Source organism: Microcaecilia unicolor, unplaced genomic scaffold (assembly GCF_901765095.1).
Source record: "Microcaecilia unicolor unplaced genomic scaffold, aMicUni1.1, whole genome shotgun sequence".
NCBI lineage: Eukaryota > Metazoa > Chordata > Amphibia > Gymnophiona > Siphonopidae > Microcaecilia > Microcaecilia unicolor.
The window spans coordinates 272,073-295,851 of NW_021963021.1; the positions used below are offsets into that span (position 1 = coordinate 272,073).

The following is a 23,779-nucleotide window of genomic DNA, read 5'->3' on the forward strand; positions in this document are numbered from 1 at the left end:
ATTAATGCTTTTCATTACAGAAATTAGCAACATGAAGGGTTTGATTGTGGATCAAATGTTAAACTATAAGTAGCTCTTTGAAATGCAAGACCTCTTTCACCTAGAGTGATATTGTGGCAGCAGAGATTAGACAAAAAAGAGCTCAATGATGAGTTATGACTGTGAGGATGAATAAGGCATTGATGCAAGCATTTTATGATTATGAAGTTATGCCTTATAAGACGTTTTTGGCTTGCAATATTTTAATACTCCTAATAGAGTTTAGATCTCTACTACCTTTTAAATTTGTAATGGCTATTGATTGTTCAAATTTCACAATGCAAAAATGTTTTTATTTCAGATTGCAAGAGAAACTCCTCTAGATGTAGTAAGTGTGCATAGTTTCATTGTCATAATAAAAATGATAAATATTTGTAAATAAAAATGCTTAGTCTAGAGCTTTAAGTATAGAAGAATCAAATACTTCCTAAAGTCAGTTAGGTAGGTTCTGTAGTGCTGAATAATTCTTTATGAATATTGCATAATGTTTGAAAAAAAAATCTCAGACCAATATTTAAACACTGCAGTCAACATTTTTTTTTAAACATTGGTTGCTGTGTTTAAATTATTTGAATACATTCAGCGCTGCTATCCAAATAGCAAGTGGTGTTGAATATACGTTTAGAGCAGCAAGCACCACACCACTGCTGTACAGTAATTGCGATGTTCAATCTGTTACCTAGATAAATTTAGGACAGCCTTTCTACTGCACTAAGGTTATCTGGATATCTATATGAATAACGGAGATCATAGTGCTGATGTAAATGCACAGATATAACTGCCTAGGACACTTATCCAGATAACAGCTGCTGTTAACCTGATAAATGCCTTTGGTCATCAGCATCTCTGTTAGAGGTTCTTTTACTAAGGTGGGCTAAGGGCTAGATTCTGTATATGGCACCTGAAAATTCCACACAGAAAAAAATACAGCTAGGTGCATTCTCTAAAGCATGCCTATATTTTATAGAATAAGGCTTACATTTCTGCGTGATACGCCAAGTACCTCGCCACACGGCCATTTATGCCACGTTTTACTTGATGTAAATCCCAACGCCTAAATTAGGCACAGATCATGTATATTCTATAATAATAAATATGGATTTTAGAAACGCCCATGTCCCGCCCCCGGCTCTCTCCCCTTCAACTATGTGACTTAGAATTTAGGTGAACTACATTATAGAGTACACTTAGAGGCATATTTTCAAAGCACTTAGCCTTTCAAAGTTCCATAGGTTTCTTTGGAAGGTTAAGTACTTTGAAAATATGCCTCTTAGTGAGCTGTATGCGTAAATCTCAATGTCAGTTAGTGCTGATAATTGCTTGTTACCATCCAATTAACAGTGCTGATTAGAAGTGGAGGAGTGGCCTAGTGGTTAGGGTGGTGGACTTTGGTCCTGGGGAACTGAGTTCAATTCCCACTTCAGGCACAGGCAGCTCCTTGTGATTCTGGGCAAGTCACTTAACCCTCTATTGCCCTATGTAAGCCGCATTGAGCCTGCCATGAGTGGGAAAGCGCGGGGTACAAATGTAACAAAAAAAAATATGCTTTGGTTTCCAGGCAGGTTTTTAGGCATCATATATAGAATCCAGGGGTATATGCTAACAAGCCCCATTTTATATTTATGGGCTTCTTAGCATCAGGCCCGTCGAGGGACTGAGCCGGGCCTGGGGCAGGGCCGCTGCTGCCGGCCCCCCCCCCCCCAGGACTGCCACCATCCCCCCCCCCCCCCCAGATCACTGTGCAGCCATACTACAAAAATTGGGGTGTGGGGGCACATTTTGCCCCACCTCCCTTTCCCCCTCCGCAACTCCACATACCTTGGCTGGCAGGGGTCTCTAAGCTCCGCGAGCAGAAGCGTTCCTCTAGCACTGTTCTCCACCACATCGCCTGCCCTGCGGCTGCTTGCACAACGTGAGGGGAAAATCAGCTGCAGGGCAGGCAATGCGACGGAGAACAGTGCTGGAGGAAGGCTTCTGCTGGCAGGACTTAGTGACCCCCGCTTGCCAAACCAGAGGCCTCAAAGCTCTGTGCCTGCTCCTCCCCAGCCTCTAAGGGGGGGCCTGGTGCTGGAGTTTTCTCTCTCCTGCTCCTGTCAGGACGCGATCTTCCAGCCTGCTTAGCATTTAGCATGTACTAAATCAGTTAGTGCATCTCAGTAATAAGACCTCTTATTTATTGATTTTTATTGACTGCCTTTATGAAAAGACTCGCCCAAGGCAGATTTTAAGTTCAATCTTCTCCATAGACACCATTGCACCATTATTTATTTTTGATAATCCAGAGGAAAACAAAATAAATTTACCTTAGAGTGTTCAAATTTGTTATATTTTAAGAGCTTTCGTTTTCTAGAGGCTAGATATAATTCTGCTCTACAGAAGTTATTAACAGGGGGAAAACTTTTGATGGGAAGGGGCAATATTTTAATTCATTTTTATTTTAAGTGTATTTTCTGGATTATTACCGAAATCTTTTTTCCTTAAAGCTAATGGAAACATCAAGTAGTGATATGTTGAGTGATGCAGACAACAGAGCACCAATAAGTCCATTGCACCTAGCGGTAAGTTCAGTTATGCTTTTTATTATTATTATTATTATTTATTTTTTTTTAGGAACATCTTAGAAGTTGTCAGACATGTAAGAGTGGGATGCTATTTGAGAGAGGCCATGGGTATAGTGAAGCATAACACATGACATCTAGTTCCAGGGCTTTTTTTGAGGAGGTACTTGGGGGTACTGAGCACTGGCACCTTTTCCATTGTCTGCTAAAATTGACCCATGGACCCCAAGTTTTAATGAAAGAGCTCAGGTTCTACACACCAATTCTGCCTGGTCATAGATTCTGTGACTGGTTGCAGGGGGCCTGGCTATTGTGGGGTGGGTCCCTCAGTGATCACCCCACCTCTGAAGGATGGCCTAGCATTTGAGTACCGGCACCTTTTTTGCTAGAAAAAAATGCACTGTCTAGTCCATACAGAATTAGTGGATTGTAATGGATTTTCTTTCTTTCTTTCTTAGGATTTATTTACTGCCTTTTTGATTTTGTTGACAAAAGTATGCAGCAAAATCATTGGGCAGGCTGGTTCTGTTGTGGGGGTTGCAGTAGGCTGTTTACTATACTGAACACAGCTTGATTGAATTGGCAGCCTATGCAATGCATTAAGAGAAATATTGTTTTTTGGTTGCTGTTAAGGCTTGGTGGTACTTTGTTATATGCTTCCTACAGTTTAACCCGTCTTCACTCAGGCTAGATTTACGCCATCTCTTTTAAAGTTTCCATCCTTCGCATTTAAGGATCTGAAGTTCTGGAGAAAAGGTGATCGTTTGTTAGTGCTGCATAAGACCTTTTTTAGTGGTGCCGTTTTTTCTAAGGTCTTGGCTAAGTGTGTATTCCAAATGTCAATCTGTTCTGACACTGTAGTTGTCTTTTTCATCCACATGTGGATAGTCCAAGGCCTCTAGGAAATTCTGAACAGTCATCTTTTTTTTTTTTTTGTCTCTGATCTCCTTCCAAACTCTGGGAGGTGCCATTTGTTTCAGGTGGCCACTTAGGGAAAATGTAATTAGAAAATGGTCTGATCATGATAGGGGTGTTATTTCAAAATACTGTTGTCCCAGAATTCTGGGATGTCAACCCCTTTGTAGAATACCAGGTCTAGTATGTAACCCTTTTCGTCTGTTGGAGAATTGATCACCTGTGTAAATCCTAGTGCTGTCATTGTGTCCAGAAAGGCAGCTGTGGTGCTATGGGGTTTCGATGTGTAGATTGAAATCTCCCATGGTCACCAGCCTAGGGTAATTCAGGGTCACTTGAGTAATCAGGTCTAGGAGTTCTTGCACAGATAATGTGTTGTTATGAGGTGATCGGTATACCATGAGCAGCCAGATTGGTTTCTCCTCTTCAAGCTGGATTAAGAGAAATTCTGATTCATTTAGCTGGGGGATGAAGATTCTGCGCAGTTTGATTGTATCACAGATCAAGACTGCTACCCCTCCACCCTGTCTTCCTGGTCTTGGTTGATGTTGGATGTTGAAACCTGTTGGGCATAGTTCAGCCAGTGGTAAAACTCCACTTTCATCTAACAAGGTTTCACTTATTCCTAGGATGTCAAGATGCTGTTCATGTATGACATGAATCACTGAGGATTGCTTTGCATCTGATCTGGCATTCACCTATCTTATAGTTCCCAAGGGTGGTCTGGGGGTGCTGGTGGTAGCTTTGGTGTGGCATGAGGGGATCTTTTAAGTAGTGTTATGTAAGTGTTTGACCTCTTGCACTTTTGCCTTCTCATTGGTTGGGAGGGATTATAGTTTCCTCTCCCACACACCACTGGGATCCCCAAGGTCTCTGCTAGACCAAGACACATTCTTTGTGTCAGAAGCTAGTTAGGCAAAATTTCACTGGGTGGCACTGCAGTCCACCCTGTGTATCAGCAATCTTACTAGTTGGCAATGTAGGGTTAAAGCTTTAAATAATCTAAGAGAACAGACCTTTTTAAAGTTGTAAATTCAGACCAGGCCTGGGAGATCAAAGGCTTCCAACAATAGAGAAACAAATGGCTGTACTTACACTTCTATGTGAATTGGATTCAGAATTTTAGTAGTAGTTATGTAGTTAAAACTGTAACTCCTCACAAGAACAAAATGGACTGCATTAGGGGCTTATAGCCCATTTAGTTATGTTTAAACAAAAGAGATCTGCATGAAACAAAATATTTATTTTGACTTATAAAATTCTCTCTTTCTCTCTCTCTCTCTGTCCCAATCCAATATTCCCCCACTGTCTTGCCCCTTCTCCCTGATCAGAAAAGGCAAAATATAAGAAAACCAATGGACTGCATTAGGGGCTTGTAGCCCATTTAGTTATGTTTGAACAAAAGGATCTGCATGAAACAAAATATTTATTTTTATTTTGACTTATAACCCCCTCGCTCTCTCTGCCCCAGTCCAACATTGCCCCACTATCTTGCTCCTCCTCTCTGTTCAGCAAAGTAAAGCAATAAATAAGAGCCCCATATACTCCTCCCCCACCCCAACACTCCAGAGTGCTCACAGTACGCAGTGCTGTACACTTGAACATGAAGAGACAGTCCCTGCTCGACAGAGCTTACAATCTAATTAGGACAGACAAACAGGACAAACAAGGGAATATTAAAGTGAGGATGATAAAATAAGGGTTCTGAACAAGTGAATAAGGGTTAGGAGTTAAAAGCAGCATCAAAAAGGTGGGCTTTTAGCTTAGATTTGAAGACGGCCAGAGATGGAGCTTGACATACCGGCTCAGTAAGTCTATTCCAGGCATATGGTGCAGCAAGATAAAAGGAACGGAATCTGGAGTTAGCGGTGGAGGAGAAGGGTGCAGATAAGAGAGATTTACCCAGTGAACGGAGTTCCCGGGAAGAATGTAGGGAGAGATGAGAGTGGAGAGGTACTGAGGAGTTGCAGAGTGAATGCACTTATAGGTCAATAAGAGGAGTTTGAACTGTATTCGGAAATGGATAGGAAGCCAATGAAGTGACTTGAGAAGCAGGCTAATATGAGCATAACAACACTGGCGGAATATTAGTCGTGCAGCAGAATTTTGAACAGATTGAAGAAGAGAGAGATGGCTAAGTGTATATGATTTCCTGACAAGCAGCTACACGCTGTTTTTGTTTACAACCGACTAGCAGTTACGCACTGTTTTGTTTCCAACAGACTATAGAGAGACGTTTTAAGAACGGGTTATAAATCTTCAAAGGTCTTTTTGAAGACCGTTTGACCTTCAAGACTCCTGAGGCAGGCCTGTGGCCGAAACACGGTACTGTGTCGAGTCTGTGAATAAAGCGGTACTTAGTACATCAGTATCCAGTCTCCCTGGAGTCATTGGTCCACTTCCCTCTAACTATCAATTAGGTAACAACAACAAACAAAAAACCCTACTGCAAAATTTGGAATCACCACCCTCGGAGTATTAACAATTACGCAAAAAAAAAAAACAGCAAAAAAACAAAAACACACACACACATACAGAACATGTATACATTTTTCATTTAAGTGTAATGAAATCACAAAAAATGTTTACATGAGAACATTGTGGCACCTGAGAAAGCCTCTTAAAAACAGGCCAGTTAGGCAAATCCGGATTCTAAGAAAAAAGTGTTTTCAGTATTATATTTTCTCAGCTTTTCAAGTGTGTAGATTAATGATTATGCCCAACTTCGTATTCCATAAAGTTCCTTAAGAAAACTTAAGTACAGGTCATGAATTGTAACCCAATTCCTCAACATTTCAGGAGCCATTGTTTTCTTTTGATTTAGCTTCTGCCTTTTCAGTGGTATATCAAGCTAAGTGTGATAAACACAGGACTGTCTTACCCTAAAGATTCCACCAGAGGGTGCTTCTGTAGTGAAAACCCTGTAAAATGCCAGGAACTGGCCACTAGGGGGCGCTCCAATGGGGACACCGGTGAAATACAGGGAAGGAGCCACGAGAGGGAGCTCTAGCAAAGGCCAGACATATAGAGGTCAGGGAGGACCCATAGAAGGAGATTTCTCCTTTAAGAGAGAAATCACCCGGGAGAAGGTTCCGGACCCTTCCAGAGCCAAGGGGAGGGGCCTAAAGAGGTGGGGAGGATTATTAGCCACCCTACAAAGAGCACCCTCCAAGAAGAGAATGAAGTAGAGGAAATGGGGACCTGAACGGATGGAGCCTGAAGCCAGAAGGACAAGTGACAGACCTGCTGGAGGAGACCACCTGGAAGCTGAGAGAGACGATCCCTCTAAAAACCTAGAAGGTACTTACCTTGCTATGGATATTGTAGTAATGGAGCCAATAACTATTGTAGAAGCCGATGTGGAAGGAACATAGGGCCAGAGGAAACTGCATACTAATTGAACTGGACTAACAGCCATGGAGTGGAGGATAGGACTGTAAAGTTACAGTGAGAGTGGAAAGTCCTGTCCAGGGGAGGAGGCGGTTTTAAACTGAGACCCAGGTCTCCCAAATAAGTGGGCTCAGTTGAGGAAAGCCAGAGGAACTGGCTCCTTCCAGTCCTCCCTATTCTTTGCCAAACAGGACTACTACACCCAATTGTCCAATTCTCTCAGCTCCAACCCTCGTCGTCTCTTCGCCACCCTTAACTCCCTCCTCAAAGTGCCCTCCGCTCCCCCCCCCCCCCCCCCCCCCCCCCACTGTCTCCTCAATCACTGGCTGACTACTTCCGCGACAAGGTGCAAAAGATCAACCTTGAATTCACTACCAAGCCACCTCCTCCTCTTCTCTCTTCAACCCTCAACCAACCAACCAACTCTTTCTCCTCCTTTCCTGTTATCACCGAGGAGGAAACTGCCCGCCTTCTTTCCTCCTCAAAATGCACAACTTGTTCCTCTGATCCCTTCCCCACCAACTTACTTAACACCATCTCTCATACTGTCACCCCCTCCATCTGTCATATCCTCAACCTCTCTCTCTCTCTCCATTGCAACTGTCCCTGACACCTTCAAGCATGCCGTAGTCACACCTCTCCTCAAAAAACCATCACTTGACCCTACCTGTCCCTCCAACTACCGCCCCATCTCCCTCCTACCCTTCCTCTCCAAACTACTTGAGCGCGCTGTTCACAGCCGCTGCCTTGATTTCCTCTCCGACCATCCTCGATCCACTTCAATCCGGTTTTCGCCCTCTACACTTGACAGAAACAGAACTCTCTAAAGTCTGTAATGACCTGTTCCTTGCCAAATCCAGAGGCCACTACTCCTCCTTGATCTATCCGCCGCGTTTGACACTGTCAATCATGATTTACTTCTCGCCACACTGTCCTCATTTGGGTTCCAGGGCTCTGTCCTCTCCTGGTTCTCCTCCTATCTCTCTCACCGCCCCTTCAGAGTACACTCTCATGGTTCTTCCTCCACCCCCATCCCGCTCTCTGTTGGAGTTCCCCAGGGATCTGTCCTTGGACCCCTTCTTTTTTCAATCTACACCTCTTCCCTGGGCTCACTGATCTCATCTCATGGTTTCCAGTATCATCTTTATGCTGATGACACCCAGCTGTATCTCTCCACACCAGACATCACCGTGGAGACCCAGACCAAGGTATCGGCCTGCTTATCCGACATTGCTGCATGGATGTCCAACCGCCACCTGAAACTGAACATGTCCAAGACCGAGCTTATCCTCTTTCCACCAAAGCCCACCTCTGCTCTCGATCTCAGTTGATAACACCCTCATCCTCCCCGTCTCATCTGCCCGCAACCTCGGAGTCATCTTCGTCTCCTCCCTCTCATTCTCTGCACATATCCAGCAGACAGCCAAGACCTGTTGCTTCTTCCTCTTTAACATCATCAAAATTTGCCCTTTCCTCTCTGAGCACACCACCCGAACTCTCATCCACTCTCTCATTACCTCTCGCCTTGACTACTGCAACCTTCTCCTCACTGGCCTCCCACTTAGCCATCTATCCCCCCTTCAATCCATTCAGAACGCTGCTGCACGTCTTATATTCCGCCTGAACCGATATACTCGTATCACCCCTCTCCTCAGGTCGCTTCACTGGCTTCCGATCAGATACCGCATACAGTTCAAGCTTCTCCTTCTCACCTACAAATGCACTCAGTCTGCAGCCCCTCATTACCTCTCCACCCTCATCTCCCCTTACGTTCCCGCCCGAAACCTCCGCTCACAGGACAAATCCCTCCTCTCAGTACCCTTCTCCACCACCTCCAACTCCAGGCTCTGCCCATTCTGCCTCGCCTCACCCTATGCGTGGAACCAACTTCCTGAGCCCCTACGCCAAGCCCCCTTCCTACCCATCTTCAAATCCTTGCTCAAAGCCCACCTCTTCAATGTTGCCTTCGGCACCTAACCTTTATACCTCTCAAGAAATCTAGACTGCCCCAATTTGACTGCCCCTACTTGACTTGACTGTACATTTGTCCATTAGATTGTAAGCTCTTTGAGCAGGGACTGTCCTATGTTAAATTTGTAAGCTCTTTGAGCAGGGACTGTCCTATGTTAAATTGTACAGCGCTGCGTAACCCTAGTAGCGCTTTAGAAATGTTAAATAGTAGTAGTAGTAGTAGGAACTGTTGGTGGAAAGAAGTTCCCCACAAGACTGAATCCAGGATACTAATAGAGTGGGTTTGCATCAGGTGTATCTAATTTGCATATTTGTGAAGGCCGAGAAACAAGTGTTGCATTCCCCCAAAAAGGTGACCTGTTTCCCAATGATGTTTCACAGAAGGATTCTAAGAAATTATGATAAATGAGGAATGGTCACCCTAAGTTGAAGGAGGAGCCCAACTGAAGAGACTGAGGTTACAGACTGCCATAGGGGAGAACTGTCTGAGTCTTTCTTAGAGACAAAGCTCTAGTGAGCCCTAACCGTGGGCTTGTAATGCTGGACAGGAGCCACCAGGGGGCCTTCAGCACATGAGATTTACCCCTGGGGGATTACACAAATTACATTCAGGTATAGCAGGTATTTACCAATATGCATGACCTTTTTTTTTTAATTTCATGTTCTATTTGCTTCCTGTCACTTGGAAATTTGATTTTAACCAGCAAATGAATATAACATAAAGTTCAGAGTTCTAAGCCATACACATTTTTTCACTAGTGAAACACTGTAGGTGTGATCAAAAGTCAATCCACTAATATGTAGTTAAGGAAAGCAATCACTTGAAGAAAAGTGGAAAACACATTAGCATCTGTAGCAAAGAAAGAAAGAATGAGATTTGGCAGCTCAAGCATATAAAATAATTCATAAATATTTGTATATCAGAGGCCAAAATTAAAATATACCTGTATTTTACCTCTGTCATTTCTAAAGTACCATTCAACAGATCTTATTAAACCATTACAACAGTACTGAAATTTAATATTTTAACAGTGATATTACTAAATCCAATTCAAGTCAACATCCTAGACTGTAAGCTGTTTTAATATCATCTGACTATAATTATTGTAACCTACCCACAAGTTTAGAAGCTTCAGTCCTGTCCTCTATAAACTAAACATTTACTACTGAACCTATAGAGCTCAGTATACTGTAAAACTATGGATAAAAACTAGGATAATTGAACACTTATTTTATTATACTTTGTTGACCGGCAGAACAAGAAAGGAAAAAATACTATACACTATCAGTTTTTTCAGTTTCTACTTAAAAGTATGTAGTGATGTATACATTGTAGAGGTCATTTACTAACAGTTAATGAACAATGGCAGCATTATCGTGTTTTATCTGCCACAGGGCACAGTTTATTTCTATGGGCCCTGCGGTAAGTAGCTTACAATAAGGGTGTTAACTGTTAGTAAATGACCCCCCTTTATTGGAGAACAGTTCAAGCATTGGTATTTTTAAGTCAGGGCTCAGCTTCCGGTGGAGCTGCCGGTCAAGATGGCCGCCGCACAGTGAGCTCCTGAAGGCGACAATCTTTCTGATGTTATATTGATCTGCTGGCTTCTTTTTCCATATTGGATTTTGCAGATTGTTTGCCTTGGTGTTTTTTGGGAAATACATACGGTATCTTCAATAAAATATTTCTGATGTTATATTGATCTGCTGGCTTCTTTTTCCATATTGGATTTTGCAGATCGTTTGCCTTGTTGTTTTTTGGGGCGACGATCGGGGATCCAGCCAGAAAAAGTATTTCCAACCCCTAAAATATGGTGGAGAAGGTGTCCCCCAGCCACAGAATGTTAAACGAGTAAGATTGAGTGCCGCGAATACCGAATTGAACAGACGGAACGGAGAAATCCAGTGCGCTCACGCCCGCCCGCATCTGCGTGGAGCCGCACAGACCAGTAACTGGAGAGAATCCCAGGAAGGAGATAACCAACAGACCCGATACAAGTGACGCTCTCGGGGGGGGGGGGGGGGGGGGGGGGGGAGGTGGAAAACTCTTACCAGAGGGACCCAGAGCAGGTGATGGCATCGGAGGTATGAGCAGGCGGACGAGGTGAGGAGGAGTGTGGGCTCATGAGTGGGACTCGCAGAGTGGGGGACACCAGAACGCATTTGTATCAGAATGAGCGTTTGAATGGGGGAGGAGAGGCACGAGTCGGCCAGTATAACGGCATCAGAATTCGTCCTTGCAAACGATCACAGGAGCGCTTAACAAAAGTGGAAGAAGCTGCTAGTTAGGTGGGATCTACCGTCAGCACAAGCAGTGGCCTGCAAATGAGCAGAGCCTTTGACTGACTGTGATTGGGAGTCGGATTTAAAATATAACAGCCTCGAGTGAGCATTTATACAGCATTGAAACAGTACTCAGCAAAATATAAATATATGGACAGTTCAATCCAGCAGCTGAGAATCTGGGGCAGAACAAAGTATTCATAATCTGCTGACCTGATCATAGATACCCTCAGTACTCTTGCATGGCGACTAGAAGTTCCAAGAAAGACCTGGACAAATATAAGAGCGGGGGTACAAAGATGGCAGAAAAAAGTTCTCCATCATCACCATCGGTGAGCTCTGCCTGGGCCTCAGAAATTGTTACAGAGGTAAAAATGGTGGTGGAAGAAACCATGAGCCACAAGTTACAACAAATCATAGACAAGCTTGACGGAATGGATCAAAGAATCACTACTTTTACTAACGAGTTCCAGGAGGTCCAACAACGACTGGGGGAAGTGGAAACTTCCTCGCAAGAGGCCTCAAAGTCAATTGAACATCTCCAAAAAATGGTCTCTACACTAGAAGATAAAGTGGAAGATTTGGAGAATCGTTCTCGCAGGAACAGTCTCCGGCTGGTAAGAATACCAGAATCAATAGTGGACGCGGAACTGAGAGGGTTTTTGGAACCATAGCTCGCCAAGATTTTGCCTAATCAGAGTATGACGGGGCCACTTAAAATAGAACGAGCACATCGCCTGGCCCAAGAAGGAGACCAACGCACGACCTAGAGTGGTCATTTTGAGACTGCTCCATTATCAGCACAAGGTGGACGTGTTAGCCGCTCTTCGGAAAGGGGAAATGCTGGAGGTAGACTGGCATAAGATACTGTGCTTTCAAGATTATTCTACTAAAGTCTCCCTCCAACGCAAACAATACTCGCCAGTTTGTGGGCGACTACATAAAATGCAGATCTGGTTCAGTCTATTGTACCCGGCTAAATTAAGAATCCAGTATAATGGTACAGTACGGTTCTGTGACACTGTAGAAGCTGCTCAAGCATTTGTGGATCGGCTGGAGAAGTTTAGGCCAAGTACATCTGGAAATACATGAACAGGGCTCTAGAAGGAATATAGAGTGATCTTCGTAACTGAAGGAGGAGGAGGAGTAAAGGCGAGAAGACTCGTGATAATTTGTAATTGAAATTTAAGTTCTGAGGTTGTTATGTTGATAGTTGTTATGCTGTTTGTGAACCCTGTAAGGTGGAAGGGGGAAAGGGACATATAAATATACATTGTTGGACTGGTTGCGATCCCGGATTGGGGACCCGGAAGTAGTGCACCGTAGGTGCTGCTAGGAATATGGGGAGGTTGGGAAGACGGGGTGGGTAGGGGAGGGGTAGAGGGGGGAACATTGAGGAGCAAGATCTTCATGGTCAAAGGGGAACAGGGGACAGCAGGCAATAAAGTAAGAGCTACATGGAATGTATGTCTACGTAGAATTCTGTTTCACCATAGGTGGTGGGGGTATAGGCTGGGATGCCCCCCTTGCCTAGTCAGTGAAGGTATCCGGTTAACATATTCTTTGCTAAATGATAACAAGTGACGACCCTTAAAGTAGTGACATAGAATGTGGGAGGTATTTCTTCGCCAATTAAAGGGCAGAAGATACTTCAAGCACTTCATAAGCAGAAGGTGTCAATAGCACTGCTTCAGGAAACACATTTAAATGCCAAAGAACATGAGAAACTATGCCGTTGGTGGATTGGCTCATATTATGAATCTCCGGCGCAGGCCAAAAAAGCGGGGGTCATAATTTTGATTAAGAAAGGGATTCAAATTACTACACACAAAATTGTTGCTGATGCAGCAGGTAGATTTGTATTGGCACACTTAACTGTAGAGCGCCAACCAATAGTTATATGTAATGAGTATACTTCCAACACGTATAGCAAGGCGTTCTACAAACAACTTTTGCATCATTTAACTAGTTTTGAGGGAACCCCCCTGCTAGTAGGAGGAGATTTCAATGCAGTGGGAGATCCTAAACTGGATAGATCACAGGGGGAGAAAAGGAGATCGAGTACGGACTCTAGAGGCATAGGAGTGTTAAGTGAGGTCCTGGACCTGGTGGATGTGTGGCGCACCCTGCATCCATTAGAGCGCGATTATACTAATTTGTCCCGCGCACATGCCACCATGTCGCGGATTGACTACATTTTTATCTCTCGTCCTTTATTTACAAAAATTCGTGCAGCAGAAATAAGACCCATCAAAATATCAGACCATGCTATGGTGATGGCTATATGGGAGCCCTCCGAGAGTAGCCCGGGTCAATACCAATGGAGGTTTCCTATATGTCTATATAAAGACCAGGGTTTCAGAGATTTCATACTTAAGTCAGGGCTCAACAAATCCCAGGCACCTAGAAATTGCACTGGCACCCAGGATTTCATACCCCCTAATTTTAGGGTTTTTTGAAGCACTACCTCAAATGGTACATTCTTTGCTTCTGCACCGCGATTTGACTGTCTATATAAGCTTGAACCATATAGTGCAGGAAGTTCAGGAGTCTCAAATGACTGACACTGCAAGACCAGCCCAAACTTCCAGTACCGTGTGATTCAAGTCTACATGAGAGATGAATCGCAGCAGGGACTAGGAAGTGTGCCATTTCTTCTAAAAATGCAACCCGCAAGGTGAGGGGAATAGATGAAGGCTGGGGGCCTAGTATGTGCGAGTGTGAGAGACATTGGGTGAAGGCTGTAGGGAGGAGGTATGTTCAAGCGAGAAAGAGACTGGTGGGGGGGACCCAGGCTATGATGACCAGTGAAACAAAGAAGCAATTGCCTCTATTCCACCTATCTAGAGAGTGCAGTCACATGCTTTGGGAACGGAGACTATCGGCTTTTGTCAGTGAGGCACTATAAGGAACTGATTTACTACAGTTTCATTGCCCAAAGAAACAAAACAGGAAAAGAGCCTTAGTAAGTCCGTTTCTGAAAGAGCTACTGATGATATGGAAGGAGTTCCCCATTTCCCCAACTTCACTGGGGACAGTGTTGGAAGTATGGGGAAGGAGAAGAGGTCTCCACCGCTGGCTCCTAGATTTAGTGAAAATTTATCACGGCCTGCTTTAAGATAGTGATCCTGCCCTTAAGGTTGGCACTGTATGAGTACCGGTACCTTTTTTCCTAAAAAAACAAGTACTGGGTATATGGCCCCGTGCCCTTTGATGCTTCCTTTTATCCTTCATTGCTTCAACATCATCTTCCCTATGCGGATGCAGATATTGTAGTTTTGGGGGACGTGAACACTGTTATGCATGCAGATATGGATTGTTCGTCTGTTAATGGAGACGGATGACAATATCCTGGCAAAGGGGGCAGCAGTCATGGGCTCTGAGATCATATCTGATCACTCCATGGTGTGGGTTGTTCTTGAGGTGCCTGTTTTTCATAGGATGCAAAAGGGATGGCATTTTCCTGCATACTTGGTGAGAAACCCTGTTTTTTGTTGTTTAATATTTGAGGGCAAGATGGGACTATTTTGTCACAACAAATGGGCACCACAGTGAGCAGCCAACACTATTTTGGGATACCGCCAAGGCAGTGATACGTGGAGACATCATTGCCTTTGTTAGCTTGAGAAATAAGAATTTGGCTGCTGGTATAGTTAATCTAGAAAAGAAGCTACACCAAGTTAAGAGGACTTACTTTCACACACCTATTCAGGCAGTGAAGGATGCACTGATTTCTACACAGTCAGCCTTAAATACCTTCATTCATGAAAAAAACACACGGCCTTCTTTATTATAAACATAAATTTTATACTTTTTTGAATAAGGCTGGCTTCTATATGACTCAGCTAGTTAAGAATTCAAGTGGCTCTCAGGCTGTACCCTCATCAAGAGTTAGCTTGGGATCCCTCACTAACCGTACTGATCAAATAGCAGAGAGATTTTTAGACCACTTCCATCAGTTGTATGCTGTGGAGAGTCCTCAGCTCACTGCTGAGTCTCAGAAGCTTCTTGATAAGGTGGGTTTGCCTACTTTACCTCCGGAAGCAGTAGACACCTTGAATGCACCATTGCAAGCCAGGGAGCTTCAAGCAGCGATAGTCTCTGCAAACTCATACAGTGCCAGGGGTGGATGGTTACACGGGCAATTTTTATAAAGCCATGCAGCTTCAGTTGGTGGGACCCCTCTTAGATTATTATCAGGAAGTAGTGCAGACAGGGTCCTTTCCTTTATATGATAATGTAGCATTAATCACACTTCTGCCCAAGCACACACCTCAGGAGGAGGCGTATTCCTATAGGCCTATCTCTCTCTTGAACGTAGACATAAAGCTTCTAGCTAAGATGCTAGCTAGTCGCCTAGTGGGTCATTTGTCAATTTTGGTTGCTGGGAAGCAGGTCATATTTGTTAGGGGTCACCAGTCGGTAAGTAATGTGAGGAAGGTGTTGATTGCAATGTCATATTGTCGCGCTCAGAAACTGCCATCCTTGGCTGTCAGCCTGGATGCGGCAAAGGCATTTAATATAGTCAAATGGGCTCACATGTTTGATATTCTTGCTAGAGTTGACATCTGAGGTTTGGTATTTCGAAGCAATAAAAGCTCTCTATTCTTCTCAGGCCCAGATTATAGTGAATGGGATTGAACTGTGTCGTTCCAGGTATCTTGGTGGACTCACCAGGGATGCCCCTTTCTCCTCTATTTGTTTTATTTATAGAATCTTTGCTACATCTCTTGAATGGGGACCCTACTATTTCAGGAGTGACTATAGATGATACAACATTAAAGGCATTGGCCTTTGCAGATGACTTTTTGGTTCTTTTAACAGACCCACAAAAGAGTCTTCCTAATTTGTTATATCTTTTGGATATGTTTGGGACTTTTTCAGGCTTCACTCTAAATTTAAATTTGGAAAAATCTAAGGCCATGCCTCTTTTGTGTTGTGTAAAGACTTCTTGGGTGAGACCCTTTCCCTTGATTTGGGAGGAGGAAGCCCTGAAATACTTGGTATTGTATCTCCCCGTGGAGTTGACTAAACTTTATAATTATAATATACAACCATAGGCGTAGTTTGACTGTTTCATTTGGGGGGGCAAAGGAAGGGGCGGGGCATATTAGCATATTCATTTGCATATATGTATATGCAAATTATGCTAATATGGAGGAAAGAAGGGAGCAAGAGCTGGCTTTTTTGGGAATAACCAGTGTTCGTTTGACGATGGATAGCCACTGAATCGGAGAGGCAGCGGGTTTGGCGGCAGGCAGTGGTGTGCTGGTAAATGTTTAACAACAGACTCTCCCCCCCGGTCCCCCTCTGCGCCCCCCCCCCCCCCCCCCCAAATTGCAGAGCTGGCTTTAGCCGGGGAGAGAGCCTGGGAGGGGGGTATAAATAAGTAAATATAAACTTTTAATGTTGAGCACCTGATTCTCAAAGTGAACATATTCCAAACACTATAATGAAAATAAAATAATTTTTTTCTACCTTTGTTGTCTGGTGACTGTTTTTCTGATCAAGCTGGTCCAGCTATCTGTCCTCTTAACTCAGTTTCCAGTGCTTCCTTTCCATTTATTTCTTTCCTTTCCTCCTTTCTTCTTCATTTCTGGTCCTCAGCTTCTGCCTATTTTCTTCATCCATGTGCAGTTTTTCTCCTCTCTTCCTTTCCCCTCATCTCATCTCCTTCCTCACTCTTTCCTCCCCTCCATCCATGTCCAGCATTTCTTTTCTCTCCCCTGCCCTCCATCCACCCATGTCCAGCGACCCTCCTTTCCCCTTCCCCCATGCCCAGTGGCCCTCGTTTCCCCTGCCCTCCATCCACTCAGTCCAGCAGTGACCCTCCTCTCCCCTGTCCCCATACCCAGTGGCCCTCCTTTCCCCTTCCCTCTATCCACTCAGTCCAGCAGTGACCCTCCTCTCCCCTGTCCCCATGCCCCTCCTTTCCCCTGCCCTCCATCCACTCAGTCCAGCAGTGACCCTCCTCTCCCCTGCCCCCATGCCCAGTGGCCCTCCTTTCCCCTTCCCTCCATCCACTCAGTCCAGCAGTGACCCTCCTCTCCCCTGTCCCCATACCCAGTGGCCCTCCTTTCCCCTTCCCTCTATCCACCCAGTCCAGCAGTGACCCTCCTCTCCCCTGCCCTCTTTTCATCCCACCCTCTCCCTGTTCCTTTCCCCCCCCCCCCCCCCCCCCCGCAGCGAGCCAGTTCTCCTCCCTCCCTCCCTCCCGGATCCATCCCTCACCAACTTGATCTTCGAATTCTTCACCTGCCCGCTAGCGCTGACTCTCCCCTGCCGGTTCGCGCTTCAAAATGGCCGCCGAGACTAAGTCTCGCGAGGCCGCCTCTGGAAGTCTCGGCGGCCATTTTTAAAGCGCGAACCAGCAGGGGAGAGAGCGCTAGCGTGCCGGGCAGACAAAGGATTCGAAGATCAGGTTGGTGAGGGACGGATCCGGAGGGAGGGAGGAGAAGGAACGGGGAGAGGGCGGGGCGAAGGAAGAGCTGCCTGGTGCCGGCCCTGCGTTTGGGGGGGCATTGCCCCCCTCGCCCCCCCAGTCTACGCCCATGTATACAACCTTTACTTGCTGATACTGTGCAGAGATTATCAGTGTGGACAGCTTATCCTTTGTCACTATGGGGATGTATTCATTTGTATAACATGATACAAATCCCACGTTGGTTATATGTTTTTCAACTTCTTCCTTTCATCTGTGTCATAGTGACAAGAAAGCTTTACATAGATTCTTGCAATCTTATCTCAGGAAGTGGAGGAACCCAGTTAGGGGTGTTACAAACTCCACGTGATCATGGAGGCGTGGGATTGCTTATCATACATTATAGGACAGTGGAGTGCGGAATGCAGCACATTAGAAATACAGCATATTTTTAGTCACTGATCTAGAAACTAAATTGATACTTGAGGTTCACTTTAGCCACATTCTGCATGCCACTGCTGACTTGCCTTCAAGCATTTTTTGGTGTTATCCCTTCCTCTATACTAGTAGACGAGTGTGGCGCTGGCTGTGTAAGTGGTACCACTTTACTCCTGTAGTGACGCCATATTTATCAATTTGTGCTAATCCTGCTTTCCTTCCTGGGAGGGATGGGGGAATTTTTACTAGATGAAGGTCATTGGGGATGAGGTATTTACTACAGGTGGTGACCTGAAGAGGGCAAAATGTAAACCTTTCCGGAATTGCAATGAGAGTTTGCCCTGCCACCAGGTCTTTAACATGTCTTTAACTTCATCATTATGTCTCTTCATTACCATGGACTGACTTGATAGAAGATGTCCAAGAGACTACTGGAGGGTTATTTACTTTGGGCTCTCAGTTGACAGTACCTTTAACCTTTTACCTTAGATATTTGAAGGACACCACTGCTGATATATACTATACCCGATTGGCAGCGCTTTGTACTGCCAATTTGACTTCCACCATTTCAGCTTCCCTTTTGCAAACCTGCATTATGACATTATGAGCTTGCCTAAGCGGTTTCTTAACCATCTCACATAGAGAAACTTCCTATAAATTTTTACTATGACTTTTTGACTCTCCACATAGAGCTTACAGGGCAGGAATTCAGCCTGGTGATCAGTGCCCTAAGTGTGGTATAAGTAGAGCTACTTTAGGCCATATGTTTTGGCACTGTACACAGGTTCAGTATTTTTGGATGCATCTCCGTACAACCTTATTGACTGTTTGGTCTTGTGCATTTCAGCTGGAACCTCAGCTACATTTTGGTACCTATGTACTGAATGACCCCGTGCCTGCTGGATTTAAACTGCAATTTTCCTTGGGCTTAACGATTTTATTTACCTGGACAACAGCAACTTCTCCTTTCATACAGTGGTGGCAGATTTACATGACTGAACAATTGCATATGGAACGTATGCAAATACATGATATTTCACACCCTAGAGGACCATGTTTACTAGAAGATCTGGAAACCATTCTGGTTAACTTTGACTCACCTGGCACAAAGCTGGTTTTTAAATCTTTAGAGGTTTTCTTCATTGCAGATAGATGTACCCTATATTTGTTGTGAGACCGGGGGGGGGGGGTTTGGGAGGGAGGGATGAGTATAGGGTGTTCTTTTTGTATTAATAACTCGCATTGAAACTGGTTTAGCTTTTGTTATTGCTTCTTTCTTCTAATATAAAGGAATGAAACATAAGACTTGTTTATGGAGAAGAGAAATACTCCTACCCTCCTAAAGCCCATTTCTTTTGCCTTCTAGGATTGTCTTCCTGTCCTTATTTTTCAAGTTCTATGGATGATACAAAAAATAAATATATAAAAAAAAGCCTAAGTAAGTTCTCTTGGTAAGGAAGTGGCCTAATGGTTAGAGCAGTGTACTGAGAACCAGAGAAGCCAGGTTCAGATGCTACTGACACTCTTTGTGGTCCTGGGCAAATCACATTTTTCCAATTTCCTCAGGTACACACTTAGTTTGTAGGCTCTTTCGGGCAGGGACATATTCTGCCTGTATAATTACCACTGTACAGTGTTGGATATGTCCAGTTGCACTATAAAATAATAAGCATGTGTTAAAAACATTTTATTGTATGTTTACCAATTTGTGTTTCATGTCTCTCCCTTTTTATTTGAAGATGATCATTTGGGTCAGTATTCTGTCAGTATGTTATTGTTGCTGTTTGCCATTGTTATGCATTGATTAGAGCCATATAATGAGAGACAAGCCACCCATCCTTCCCATTTGAAATTTGTTCTTGTCCCAGCTTCAGTTTGTTAAAAACTAAGTTACGCAAGCAGCTGTTTTCAATGGCCAGTAGTAAATCCTCTGCACATATGCATAATCTTTCTGAGAAAACTATAGAACTATGGTTCAATCTGATTCTAGGGATCTACCTGTCAGTCTGGTTTTCAGATTATCCCCATGCATGAGAAATGTTTAAATTCATGGTCTCCATGGTCTACAAATATACCTCATATCTCATACAAATTAATTGTGTATATCCTAAAGACCAGATTGACTAGATAGGTCTTGAGGACTGAGAACTACTGCGCCGTAAGGATCCTCTGACACCATGCACAGGGCATGTTACCATCAGTATGGCTCATTGTAACACTATCATTAGAGAAGAATGGTTACAGTAAGCCATTACCTTTTCCTATTCTTGATAATTCAGAAAGAGAAAATGGTGTCTATTTTGTTTATAATAGCTTATTTTACATTTTAAAAAAAGCCATATTGTGATTCTCCTTCTCTGAAGTTTACAGTGTTTGTCACCGTTACTTTTCAAAACAGTATCTGTGGATTGTTATTGTCCCATTTGCTTTGCTTATGTTAGGAGCCGTGTTATAAATCCTTTGTTACAGGGGGCTAACTTTTTATTGTGTGCACAGCGTTAAAAGACTTGAAAAATGTGTTATCTTTAGATTTTTTTTAAACAGATGGTTTCAATTGTCTCTCAGGCTTATCGTGGTCATCATCAAGCTTTAGAGATTCTGGTCCAGTCTTTACTGGACTTGGATGTAAGGAACACTTACGGAAGGACACCTTTGGATCTTGCCGCTTTTAAAGGGCATGTTGAATGTGTAGATGTACTTATTAATCAAGGAGCATCAATCATGGTGAAAGACTATGTTGTGAAGAGAACTCCAATACATGCTGCAGGTATGTTGCACTGAAAATCTAGTTAAGGATTTGATGGAATACCAGAGTTTAAAATTTAAAGACACTTTTTTTTTTTAGACGTTAATCTACTCAGTTTATTTGGCAATTTGCTATACTGCTTTTTAATAATTCTACATCAAAGCAGTTTACAGTAGAATTGTACAATGCCACACAAGACAAACATCACACAGTACACAAAGGAGAAGTACTGCACAAAGAAGGAACAAGGAGCACAACATAAATACTAAAAAATATATAAGGAATAAACCTGTAGTTTCTCACATGTTGAAGTAATTCTTCACTATGTTTTCCAAGGTGCATTAGTAGACCATAGTAAGAAATTGGCACTATTTCTAACATAGTAGATGACGGCAGAAAAAGACCTGCACGGTCCATCCAGTCTGCCCAACAAGATAACTCATATTTGCTGTTTTTTGTGTATACCCTACTTTGATTTGTACCTGTGCTCTACAGGGCACAGACCGTATAAGTCTGCCCAGCACTATCCCCGCCTCCCAACCACCAGCCCTGCCTCCCAACCACCGGCTCTGGCACAGACCTTATAAGTCTGCCCAGCACTATCCTCACCTCCCAACCACCAGCCCTGCCTCCCAACAACCGGCTCTGGCACAGACCGTACAAGTCTGTCCAGCACTATCCCTGCCTCCCAACCACCAGTCCCGCTTCCCACCACCGGCTCTGGCACAGACCGTATAAGTCTGCCCAGCACTATCCCCGCCTCCCAACCACCAGCCCCGCCTCCCGATCTTGACTAAGCTCCTGAGGATCCATTCCTTCAGCACAGGATTCCTTTATGCTTATCCCACGCATGTTTGAATTCCGTTACCATTTTCATTTCCACCACCTCCCGCGGGAGGGCATTCCAAGCATCCACTACTCTCTCCGTGAAAAAATACTTCCTGACATTTTTCTTGAGTCTGCCCCCCTTCAATATCATTTCATGTCCTCTTGTTCTACCATCTTCCCATCTCCGGAAAAGGTTCGTTTGCGGATTAATACCTTTCAAATATTTGAACGTCTGTATCATATCACCCCTGTTTCTCCTTTCCTCCAGAGTATACATGTTTAGTTCAGCAAGTCTCTCCTCATACGTCTTGTAATGCAAATCCCATACCATTCTCGTAGCTTTTCTTTGCACCGCTTCAATTCTTTTTACATCCTTAACAAGATACAACCTCCAAAACTGAACACAATACTCCAAGTGGGGCCTCACCAACGACTTATACAGGGGCATCAACACCCCCTTTCTTCTGCTGGTCACACCTCTCTCTATACAGCCTAACAACCTTCTAGCTACGGCCACCGCCTTGTCACACTGTTTCGTCGCCTTCAAATCCTCAGATACTATCACCCCAAGATCCCTCTCTCCGCCCGTACCTATCAGACTCTCCCCGCCTAACACAAACATCTCCTGTGGATTTCTATTCCCTAAGTGCATCACTTTGCATTTTTTCGCATTGAATTTTAATTGCCAAACCTTAGACCATTCTTCTAGCTTCCTCAGATCCTTTTTCATGTTTTCCACTCCCTCCCGGGTGTCCACTCTGTTACAGATCTTAGTATCATCCGCAAATAGGCAAACTTTACCTTGTAACCCTTCAGCAATGTCACTCACAAATATATTGAACAGAATCGGCCCCAGCACCGATCCCTGAGGCACTCCACTACTCACCTTTCCCTCCGAGGAGCGAATTCCATTCATCACCACCCTCTGGCGTCTGTCCTTCAACCAGTTCCTAATCCAGTTCACCACTTCAGGACCTATCTTCAGCCCCTCCAGTTTATTTAAGAGCCTCCTGTGGGGAACCGTGTCAAAAGCTTTCCTGAAATCTAAGTAGATTACGTCCATAGCTCGTCCCTGATTCAATTCTCCTGTCACCCAATCAAAGAACTCAATGAGATTCGTTTGGCACGATTTCCCTTTCGTAAAACCATGTTGTCTGAGATCTTGCAACTTATTGGCTTTCAGGAAATTCACTATCCTTTCCTTCAGCATCGCTTCCATTACTTTTCCAATAACCGAAGTGAGGCTTACCGGCCTGTAGTTTCCAGCTTCTTCCCTATCACCACTTTTGTGAAGAGGGACCACCTCTGCCATTCTCCAATCCCTCGGAACCTTTCCCGTCTGCAAGGATATATTAAACAAATCTTTAAGAGGACCCGCCAAAACCTCTCTGAGCTCCCTCAGTATCCTGGGGTGGATCCCGTCCGGTCCCATGGCTTTGTCCACCTTTAGCTTTTCAAGTTGTTGATACACACTTTCTTCCGTGAGCGGTGCTCTATCCACTTCATTCTCAATTGTACTATTTCCAGTCCATCGCGGTCCTTCTCCAGGATTTTCCTCTGTGAAAACAGAACAAAAGTATCTATTTAGCAAATTTGCTTTTTCGTCATCATTTTCCACATAGCGGTTCGCAGTATCTTTTAGTCTCACAATTCCCTTTTTCCATATCATCAAGCTGATCAATCCATAGACTGGTGGGTTGTGTCCATCTACCAGCAGGTGGAGATAGAGAGCAAACTTTTGCCTCCCTATATGTGGTCATGTGCTGCCGGAAACTCCTCAGTATGTTCTCTATCTCAGCAGGTGGTGGTCACACACAGCAGCAGCTCTGGCTAGGCCTCCAAGCCTAATCCTTAGGTTTTGTTGAGGCCTGGGGTTGAGGGCTCTTTTGAGCAAGTGCAAACCTGGTGGTGCCAGGTCCCTCCTTTTCTCCCCCCTCCCGCTGGCTCCGTTTAAAAAAAAAAAAAAAAAAAATTTTTTAACGTCTTTAAAGGCGTTTAATTCGACGTTTCTTTAAACGTTCATTGCAGCTACTCACTGGGACACCAGTTCGTTACAGCTCGGAGCGGCAAGCAGGTAATTTTACCTTTTTATAGCGGGCAGGGGGTTCCCCGATTCTTCTCCTCGTGGCAATGGCGTCGGAGGGCGAGGGCGCAAAGGGTCGCTCCCCGGATCGCTGGAGCGCTTCTAGA

General features: G+C 44.3%; 1 protein-coding gene across 1 annotated transcript in view; it reads left to right on the forward strand.

Annotated features, from left to right (window-relative positions):
* LOC115458763 (serine/threonine-protein phosphatase 6 regulatory ankyrin repeat subunit A) overlaps positions 1 to 23,779 on the forward strand; it is a gene marked incomplete at its 3' end in the record, with an annotated part of 235,790 nt that overhangs the window by 160,382 nt on the left and 51,629 nt on the right. The window contains 3 exon segments of the mRNA XM_030188574.1: positions 341 to 367; positions 2,523 to 2,597; positions 20,581 to 20,782. Coding sequence (XP_030044434.1) covers positions 341 to 367; positions 2,523 to 2,597; positions 20,581 to 20,782 — 304 coding nt within the window.